The following is an 11114-nucleotide window of genomic DNA, read 5'->3' on the forward strand; positions in this document are numbered from 1 at the left end:
CGGAAATAGCTATGATCTGTTAACTATTTCTGAAGTATTCCAAATTCTGAAGCTGCAATTGTGAAAATCACAGAGCTGAACAGCATCTGTTGTTGATATACCATTTGTGAGTCTAGATAGAAACCAATCAGGAATCTTATATGGATCGAGTTATTAACCTGCATTCTATTTATTTCAGTTTTCACACTTTAATTTTTGCTCCAGGTGAATGAGAAGAAGATACTTCACATTTGTTCCTACTTTTATCAATATTCGGATAGTTGCTGTCAGCAATGCCTGCCATTTCTGACTGCAGCCTGTGTGGTTGCTTAACACAATATCCTACGTACAAATTACTACTACAAGCAGCATTTTTCTTGTTTTCCTAGTTTTAGTTACTTTGCAGTCAAGCATAACAAATTTTGGTTTGGCAACAAATATTCACAAATCATAATGAACTCAAATACATTTTCCTGTAGCTCTTACCATTTTTCTGCTTCAGTCTGAGCAATTAGAATTTTAGAATTTCCTAATAAAATATCTGAGTGATGCTCTGCTCTGTGGAATATTTTCTCTTAACCTTTTCAGTATCTTACAGTTTATTTTTGCCTGAATGCAACCTTCTGCCTATATGGCATCATTTTCAGGAAGCTAGTGTCCAATATACTAATGATGGCATAATTGTATTGCATTTTCTTGTGATTCATACGTCTGATTCATCACAACATTTTCTGTGTCTCAGAGGGGTGATCACCAACGCAGGAGGACCTGTAAAGGTACAGAGTCTCCCAGGACAGGAAAGCTACCCTGCTGTAAATGCCAACGGGATCCAGTCTCAAGTGCTCACTAGATGGGCTTCATCTTTCTCAGTGACTCGTAGGTGTCTAAAAACTTACTATTTTGCCAACTGCATTTCAAATATTAATGTAGCTCTAGGAAACTTCCTCAATGCACCTGTATACAGAAACAAATGTGACTAGTATACAAAACGTAATCAAAGTTTACTTCTAACTCATTTTATCTTCACTTTTCCACAATTTTCTTAAAATAGTACTGTTCCAGGCAGACTAGTCTACCTAGATTATACATAAAGATTATTGGAAATAGTCTAGAAAGACTATTGCAAATCCAGTATTCTTCAAGCACTCATAACTTCATCTAAATACACTGAAATACTGATATAATGATTCTATGATATAAATTAATTCTTCCAATATTTTGGCAGCTACCAAGAATGTTGCACTTGAAGTAGTGGGACGATCAGTATCAACAGCACGTCCTTCTACAGGTACAAGTTCTCTCCAACATGTCTTGTTTCACAGAACTTGTTTTTGAAGAAAACATATGTACAATATCTGCTTTGACATGTTTTGCATCAGCAAAAGGAAGACTCGTTTGTAATCAGTGAGATTGATTCTCGTTTTAGTAGTGTTCATGTAAATGAAGGAACACTTAAATTTGGAAAACTAGTCGATAATGTAACAGAAGGAAAAGAGTTTGTGAGCTCATTGGATATTCATTCGAATGAAGTACCAGAGAAGACATTATGCGTTTCTTCTTACAGAACTACATAACAGCTAAGGGTTGTCAGAACTTATCGGAAATGTAGATGTTGTTTAGATTTCTCTGCAGAACATGCTGCCAGTAAATGGCTAGATCAGTTTTTATGGATGGTTTTGGTATATACATATTGGACTTGGATCTTGTTTGCAAAAAGAACATTTGCTTCATTGTTTAAGTCCAAGCTTGCTTCCAAAACATTAAAATTGAACAGCAGATTGCTAACTGAGAAAGAGAAGTGGCAGCACTTGAGATGCTGAGCTACAGCAATTTCTGTATGTCTTCCTGTACATGTTTTGATATTCAGCTAGGCAGGTGCAGGAAAGGAAGGTTAAACAGCTTCATTTGAAAAAGAATATTCTCTAAGGAGCAAAGCAATAGCAGTGAAATTTTAATTATTACACTGATTGAAGGATGATGCAGTCCCATGCCAATTTTTACTGAGGATAGATTGCAATGTAATTCTTAGACTAAGCTCCTTCGATTTCGTCTTACTGTTCTTAAATGATCCATGCTGTTTCCTTCATTGAAGGCAAAAGACCTAAGAAGCCCCTTGACAAAAAGGCTGGGAACAAAGGTAGGAACCTATAGGTTTAGCTTCTGAAAAGCAAAATTGTAACGTTTACTCTGTGCTAAGCTAGTCTAATTATTTTGGATGCTCGCAGACTGTAAAGCTGATATTGCATTTCTCGTTGATGGAAGTTACAACATTGGCCAACGTAGATTTAATCTGCAGAAGAACTTTGTTGGAAAAGTAGCAGTGATGTTGGGAATTGGAACAGAAGGGCCTCATATTGGAGTCGTACAAGCCAGGTAATAACAGATGTACACAAAATATAACTGAGCGATAAGAGAAACCAAGTAATGTATCCCTGTGTATTTTGCAGAACAGTGTTTGCTCAATAATGGCAAATGAATAGCAAGAGAAAACAAACTCCAGCTTGCAGCACTGGTTTCTCTGTGCTATGCTGATATGTTCATGGGAGAAGACATGACAATTTCATCATCTGCCTTTGTGATACTTGTGTAATTTTCAATTATACCAATGCATTTAGTTTAACTTCCAACATGTTACAAATTTAATTCTGGATATATTTTAAACTAGTATTTTCAGCTGGTTAATAAGCTTAAGAATCATCCTGTCCTTAATTTATCCACCCAGGTACATGATTCCTCATGCTAAGGATTGTGAGGAGCATACTTCCATTTTAGTAATTAAAATGGAGAGATAAGTATACTCGAGCAAGAACAAAATGATTCAAATGCTAATTTAGCTTGCTAATGCCACAATGATATGAAAAGTCAACCACGTGGTTTATTAATGTTTTGTTTTTCCACAGTGAACATCCAAAAATTGAATTCTATCTGAAAAACTTCACTGCTGCAAAAGAGGTTTTGTTTGCCATAAAGGAATTAGGGTTCAGAGGAGGCAATTCTAATACAGGTGAGTTCATACGTCACTGAAAATAGAAATTCTGTCTTTACTTATATAAAGACATGTATGTATGTATGTATACACACATACTGAAGTACTTATTACTCTGTTAGGTAAGAAAGTGTTCTAAATACCACGTTTATCTGACATTCAACATTTTTCCACTAGAACATTGCCATATTTTTGATTTCATTTTCAGAAGTCAGGGTTACTTATTGTATGCTTTATATCATTTCCTGTGCTTAAAGAGTAATCAATTTTTCACTGATAAGTGATATTTGAGACAAATTCATATCTAAAAGTCTTAACATTTATTTCTTCTTATATGGCTAATTTAGGACTTAGAATTATCTGTGAATAAAGAGTAAGTGGTTGCGAAGGGATGTTTGCCAAATACGGAAACTGAGCTCTCCAGATATGTTGAATTTCACAAGCTAAATTTAAGTAGCTTCTCAACCTCTTCCTTCCAAATCATTTGGCAGACACTCATATATCTGCTTCCTAGTCTAAAACAAGACCTGTGGGGGAAAAACACTTCAGTGTGTTTTTTTTTTTCCCCCCTCAGCTTTATCAGTTTTTTAATATGATATAGGTTGCTCAAGTTTCATGAGTGCTGAAATATCCTGGGACACTATTTCACTGCTACACTGGGTTTATTCTGTAGTCATAACTAAAATCCAGGACAATTTCACATAGGAAACTGGTATGAAAATGTAATTGTATTGTTTCTTTGTGTTTTTTTTTTTGTTCGTTTGTTTGTTTTGCTATTCAAAACTAGGGAAAGCTTTGAAACACACCGCTCAGAAATTCTTCTCTTTGGAAAATGGAGCACGCAAAGGAATACCCAAAATCATTGTAGTGTTTCTAGACGGCTGGCCCTCAGATGATATAGAAGAAGCTGGTATAGTGGCCAGAGAATTTGGAGTCAACGTATTCATTGTATCTGTAGCAAAACCTACAACAGAGGAGCTAGGAATGGTACAAGACATTGGTTTTGTTGACAAAGTAAGAGAATATCATTATTCCTTTTTCATGCATGGGTATGATTCTAAAGAATTTACTTCATGCTAGCGTCCTAAAGAACTAATTTTTACAAATTTCATAAAATATATTCTCTCAAAACTATTGAGACTATCAAAATATCAGGACTGCAAATTTTGGGTAAGCCTTTTAGTTTCTTTCTTGCTAAGTTATATGCTTCTGCTGGTTTACTTTCTTGCTAATGGGGCTGCACCGAGGTACCAAAGTGCTATCACACTTCTCCCAGTTTAGAGTCTTGGCCAAATTATAGCTGTTGGACTCTGTAATTACATTAAGATTCCTGGAAGAGGATTCCAGGAATAGGTAAGTGCATCAAAGCAATTAAACATGAGTGTGGTATCTTCTGTCCTAAAATAGCAGGATCTTTCAGGATCTGCTCTATGGAGGATTATTTTGCTATAATCCTAGATAGTTACTTTTGCTACAAAGACAGGAAAGATTGAAAAACACTTCCTAACAACTTCACATGCAAGATAATCTTGGATGAAGAGTGTTGGATCTTGCTCCATACGAGTTAGCATAGGAATTCAAACACAGGTCTCAGTCTCACAAGAGCTTTCTAAGTGCTAGTTCATTACGTAGTTTTTCATAGGGAGGCTTTAGGTGTCTAATTTCAGGAGAAAGTTCATAGCTCAGAACATGAACCTAATGAAGCACTATTCCTCTGCATGCACAAGACAGCTTGTTTCTGATCCTAGGTAGGTCCAGCTCTCATATACTTACAGACACAGAAAGACATGATCTTATGTGACCGAAGCCTGCCCTCCCTTTCTGCATTTTGATCTTAGCCAGATAAGTTACCACCTTGGAGAGCTGATTTTAAATCGAATTCCCATCTCAATTATCTGCATTTTACATGTATACTATGAAAGCCATGGGAAAAAATTTTTACTTTGAATTACCTGAGACTGTATTTTCTATTCAACTGCATATCTGTGTCTATGATGCATTATGGATTTTAAAAAAAAGTGCTTACAATGTTAGAAGGGAAAACACAAACACCTAACTTTCAGTGGATAGGGAAAAACGTAGAACTTTCAATGCTTTGGACACTTAGTAGCCATGACTTACTTCCTTTTCAAAAAACAACTAAACTGTCCAGTTGTTAGAGTTCTCATTAACTACATAACTATTTGAAACTTCTGTAGGCAAGGAGGCACACTTCATTTAGTTACTTGATAAACTAAGTTAGAGCTTTCATTCACTTCATCTACAGGTGTTTGTCCTTAACTTCTTCAAAAACAAACAAAAGGACACCCCCATAAAACACCATCAGGCTCCAATTCGAAGCTGCCTTTAGAAGAAAATCCCATAGGTGTATGATGGGTATCCACAGAACTGCTGTTTCGATACTCACTTTGTGACTTTTGTTTTCAAACAGGCTGTCTGTCGAAATAATGGCTTCTTCTCTTACAACATGCCCAGCTGGTTTGGTACCACCAAATATGTAAAACCCCTTGTCCAAAAGCTGTGCTCACATGAGCAAATGTTGTGTAGTAAGACATGCTACAACTCTGTCAACATAGCCTTCTTGGTAGACGGCTCTAGCAGTGTTGGAGACAGCAACTTCCGCCTTGTGCTTGAATTCATCAGCAACGTTGCGAAGGCTTTTGAGATCTCTGATATTGGTTCCAAAATTGCCACTGTGCAGTTCACGTATGATCAGCGCACTGAGTTCAGCTTCACAGACTACACCACAAAAGAAAAGGTCCTCTCCGCTATCCGGAGCATTCGCTACATGAGTGGTGGCACTGCTACTGGTGATGCCATTTCTTTCACAACCAGAAACGTATTTGGGCCAGTAAAGGATGGGCCTAACAAAAATTTCCTTGTTATTTTGACTGACGGTCAGTCTTACGATGATGTTAGAGGACCTGCTGCTGCTGCACAAAAAGCAGGTAAATGATTTTGTGATTAAAAGCAACAGAAGTTGATTCATGCAGCTCCAGCAAGCAAATCAAGTATCACTGTTGTTTTAAATTAAGCAAAATATGAGTACTTGTTCACATCACTGAAGTTCCATTCTAATGGAGAAGCTAGGTATGTAGCCATAAGTAGACTCACTCAAGGCAATTATGTGTTGTTTGTTTTTTTTTTAAAAAAAAAAAACAAGTACACCCAGTCTACTTTCCTTAAAAAAAAAAAAAAAAAAAAAAAAAAGCAGAAATCAGTAGATTAAAATCAAAGAGCCATGTCGTGAAGTTCCAACTAGCGCTGGCATCCAATAGCATTATTTATGTTCTCCATCATCATCTATGAGTGAAATAGGCAGTTTTACCAAAAAGCCTCTTGGGCTTCTGATGCTTGAAAACTCTAACAGTACACAAAGCATCCACATTTACTTTCAAAATTGTTCTAAACACTATTTGTTTTTTTTTTGCATTTCAAGACTTACTATGTCACTCCTGGGTTCATATATACCAGTACAAAACAAGATGCTAACTCTCAGGATATCCCCTATTTCCACTAGGATTCTTCCTGAGACACCTCTTTATTAGATTTTGCCACCAAGTATCAGGAATTAATGTCTGACAGCCTGCAGGTGCAGAAATACCCATTTCTGATCTAAATCAATTCATGGTTGTAGAAGCTGATGTTTTTCTTGTAGCCATAAACAAAATGGTCTTACTTATTTTTTCTGTACTGTTGCATTGCAGGAATAACAGTCTTCTCTGTTGGTGTTGCCTGGGCACCTCTGGATGATCTGAAAGACATGGCTTCTGAACCAAGAGATTCTCACACTTTCTTCACCAGGGAGTTCACTGGACTGGAGCAGATGATTCCTGATATTATTCGAGGAATCTGTAAAGATTTTTTGGACTCTAAACAATAAAGCAAAAATCTGCTGTTGGATATTACTTTTCTGACACTAAAGATATATGAAGCTGAAATGGTCCCTCTAAAGCGCAGATGGTTTATTCTTACATATGCTGTCCTAGTGTAAGGGATGAAGAAGGGCTACTTCTCGTAGTCAGTAAAGGATTCGTGTGAGCTTGTTATAAATTGTACTTGATAGGGAGAAGCAGAATTTGGCCAACAGCTATTATTACTTTCAATACATTTATAGTAGCCCAAGTTTAAAGCTAAGCATATTGCACACTTAATGCTATCACAGAGCAGCAGAGGAAACAATACAGCTCTGACATTTTTGCTGTCACTTACTAGATGTCTTCTTACAAGATAAACATAATATAACTTTAAATACACAGTACTACCTGTCTTCTAGAAGCCTTCTGTAGCTTATGACTGTCTCTCTTCGAGGAGTTCTCTTGATAGTGTGAAGTACTCTCAGTGCTTCAGTTGTGCAATGTCCATTATTGCCAGGCAGCTTAAGAAGAGGTATGACAGATTGTGGCTAAAGAGTCTGTTTTACTAGTTGAGATTTTGCTGTGGTGAACGATAGTGCCATCTGCTTAGTAAAGTTTACACCAAAAGACATTTAACTTATACCCACAGCTTTCTGTGGATTTATGCTGTTGACTTCTGGCACAGGTTTTGAGAAGTACTCACAGCACAGTATTTCTTTTTGAGGATCTGGGTCCCAAGTAATACTACTGCTTCCTACACCACTAAGTCAATAGTGATATTGCTAACATCTGATAGCCTGGATTTTCTCTCTCTACTGCCTTGTACTATCTTTATTTTACAAAGTTGTTACTAGCTAGACAATTACAGACAGGAACCGTGTGCAAAGAGATTAAGTTAGACCACACACTGGGGAAGGAAAACATTCAAATTCAAATCCAAAGGCATCTCCAACCTTGAAACACAACTGGCTTATATCAGGTTACATGCTTAGGGAAGAAGAGAGCAGACAGACATGTACGAGGGATTCACTAGCTCACAGAATAACATGTTTCTAACATTAATAAAGCCACTTTAAAAAAATGTCTGAGGTTATCTTAAGCAGAAAGTCTTCTTGAAAAGGGGCTTTAATTTGATTACATACCATGTTGATGTTTTTATGCCTACGTGCAAGGGGTTAAAATGATTAAATAATTCAGAGTTTTTTCAGATACGTAGAGAGAATAATGTCGTTCAAGCACTCTTTAGAAAATTTTTTTTTGCAAGTAAGATCCGTAACAGAAAACAAAACAGCACTTTTCCTACCAATCTATGGTTTCTTTTTTTTTCTTCTCCCCCCTTCTTTTTTTGTGGTATTGATTGTAAAATTCTTAGTAGTTCTGGAGTGGCACAGAAGGGATTGTATTCATCAGGCTTTTGTTGTGTATTTTTAATAACTTATGACTGGCTATATATTACACTAAACATGAATATGAATGGCAAGGATGCCTTGTATTTTTCTATTAATTGTTATCCCTAATTTTGTTATGTGTTTATAGATAAGAGTATTTCAGCTATTGCTGTATAAATTCATATACAATATCACCTTTGTGCAACAGTTTGATTCATTTAAAATAATTTTATAGAAATTTATATATTGCAAGGAACTGAGACTGTAGGTTTCAATCTGGATCTCCGTTTCTACACCTAGACCATGGCACTTTTTACACCTCACACAAATTTTTGAACATTAATCTCTTTAAACATGAATCACTTTGTATCACATCTTTTGGCAGTGTGATGCTTTCTAGCTGGTACTTGTCTGACAAGTGCAGTACATAGCCAAAAAAGGGTACCCAGGCTGTGACTGAAGGTCAGCACACAGCAGGGAGCCCTTCATGCTACCAGACCTGAGGTCTTTCATACTGCATCCTCAAGATGAGTGCAATAAGAACAGATCTTGGAAGCTGACCTTTATTACCCTTGGTAAAACTTGCAATATTGAACCAGCAAAGAACAAGGCAAAATCCCAAGGTGAGGTCATCCTATCATTCTTAAAAGAAAATAATCGTTTTGAAGGAATTTACTTTGACTTTCAAAATCAATGCCAAGAAAGAAAAGCTACAAGAGCACCAGCTAAAAGCCATTTACATCAAAAGCCAACAACTATATTTCTCTACAACTTCTGAAGCGACTGGGAGGTAGGGGGTTGTTGTTTGGTTTTGCACTTACGAAGTAGAACAGTTTCATCAGAACAGTATTTTCTCCCGTAAGAGCTCATAGCTTCCTTATTAGTGTTGCCACATCCATCTTCTCTTCTAGGAAGTATGGCCCCATATAATACAAATATTCTATTTTCATCTCCTCTGTTCTGTAGAACAGAAGTGCTGACAACATTTTATGCCTTGATTTTAGGCCACCTTTTTAATGGGGCAACTCTCAATGTTGCTACTGAGCTCCATCAAAGTCACTGCTTTAAATGCAGAGATTCTGGTTTTCAATACTTTCCTTCCTTTCATTGGGCTTACGGATAAGTTAGCTCCAGAAAGCAGTAAAGCCACAACAATCACAGAAAATTTCTCTGTCGCACGCAAGTACCATAGGAGGCCTGAGCACACTGTCAAAGAAGATCAACTTGTGTCTTTAACAAACTGTCTGAAAGCTAAAGGCTTAGATCCCCAGCCTAATGACAGCAATCCAAAGAAAATCTTACTGAATGACTTTGGTTTGGATCTAGGACAGGAAACATAAATGATTTTCTTGAGAAACAACCAGAACGTGCCTGAAAAGCTTGTGATCAACTGTCAGCCAAATATAGACACCAAGTATACAGAAACTTCAACTGAAGAGTTTGTAATTTAAGAGTATTTTCCAGTTATGTGTGTCTGTCAACTGGAGCACACATTCTTTTACTCTCTTTGGCTTCAGCTAGAGGAAGAATAGGTCCTGAAAATTTGCAGTCTATGATAAAATCCAGAAGTTTAATCTCTGCTTTGAAGCAAACTGCCCATTTAAATTTAATCTCATTAGGATCAAAATTTCTTTTCCTTTCAAACAATCAAGCTCGGTTAGCAAACTATCCTTGATCATAAGTCACCTTCATTACCTAACGGGTATTTATTCCTTTATTACTCTAAAATTTATTTACATTCTTCTGTCTCCATTGCAGTATCCTTCCTATTTTTCTAGGACTAGAAAAAACACTAGCAGGGGCAGCTGAGCTCTAGCCATCCCTGGACAGGGAACATCGACACAGTAAGGCTTTTGCCAGTCAGTTCACTACAAGCCAACAGCAGGCAGCACCCGAGCAGGCCTAACCTTGCTTCGAGGGCACTCTCCTGGAAGCCAGGCACTGTCGGCTCTACTCCTGCCTCAGCCTCAGGGTATCAGTGAACTTGGAGCTGAACTTCATACTGGGCCAATTCCTAGGACGCAGGCATGATAATTCTGCACAATTGTTTTCACTAGCAAATGCTAACAAAACTTTTCCAGCTTCCACTGAGGTCAGATACGGCCTGTACGACTTAACAGCAATCAGAATATGGTAGAACGTAAGCAGAGGGATAAGGACTATTTTTCTGCCCTGGTGTATGTGATCAGATTACAACTATGATAAATAATTCTCTGCCAAAGAATACAAGTAAAAAAAGAAAGACAACATCCAGTCGAAAGACTGAGCAAAGACTAGCAAAGTTTAGGAAAGTAAAAATGAGAAAAAGAAATACTTTAATACTAATTCGCCACTACTTTTAAATTATTGGTAAGTTTCCAATCAAATAAACTATACCATGAAATAGTTTTCTTTTTTTGTTTGTTTGTTTTTAAATGAACACCACATTTGCTATAAATAATTACAGGAATTCCCTGATATTTGCTCTTAGGTAGCTTAACAGCATACTACTTGTTCAGAAAAGTATCAAATGGAGCCAATAGCCTTCTGCTATTAAATATTCTAGATGCAATGAAGCACAGGACTTTGTCATGTTGAGCTATGCATTTTGATTGGCACGGGGAGCAGGTCTAGAAACAAAGCTGAACTCTCTGGCACAGTACTTTGCTAACAAATACATCAACAAAGTCTTCACTTCCCAGTGAACTCATTTACTCAAATCTAAATGCTGACCAGAACTACAAACAATTAAAATAAAACAACCAATTGCCTCTTTGAGCAAGAATAACTGGAAAAACAAACAAACAAACAAACACAACTCAGAGAGACTGGAGTGCATATAAACCATCGGAACAATCAGATATTTGGTAGACCACTGAGATCGCAGAAACTACTTCTGGCCTAGAAATTCTTCTGTGCAGCTAC

General features: G+C 37.0%; 1 protein-coding gene across 2 annotated transcripts in view; it reads left to right on the plus strand.

The window, feature by feature from the left end:
- Positions 1–8404, plus strand: part of COCH (cochlin) — a 19392-nt gene extending 10988 nt beyond the window's left edge. The window contains exons 4-11 of one of the 2 annotated variants that reach the window (XM_068684395.1): positions 722–855; positions 1205–1267; positions 2072–2116; positions 2205–2352; positions 2880–2983; positions 3753–3979; positions 5397–5913; positions 6673–8404. In XM_068684395.1, coding sequence (XP_068540496.1) covers positions 722–855; positions 1205–1267; positions 2072–2116; positions 2205–2352; positions 2880–2983; positions 3753–3979; positions 5397–5913; positions 6673–6848 — 1414 coding nt within the window. In that variant the 3' untranslated portion in view covers positions 6849–8404. The remainder of the gene's footprint in view (positions 1–721; positions 856–1204; positions 1268–2071; positions 2117–2204; positions 2353–2879; positions 2984–3752; positions 3980–5396; positions 5914–6672) is intronic. The other variant, XM_068684396.1, reaches the window with a different exon arrangement.
- The last annotated feature ends 2710 nt before the right edge of the window (positions 8405–11114 follow it).

This window comes from Anas acuta, chromosome 5 (assembly GCF_963932015.1).
Source record: "Anas acuta chromosome 5, bAnaAcu1.1, whole genome shotgun sequence".
Lineage (NCBI taxonomy): Eukaryota > Metazoa > Chordata > Aves > Anseriformes > Anatidae > Anas > Anas acuta.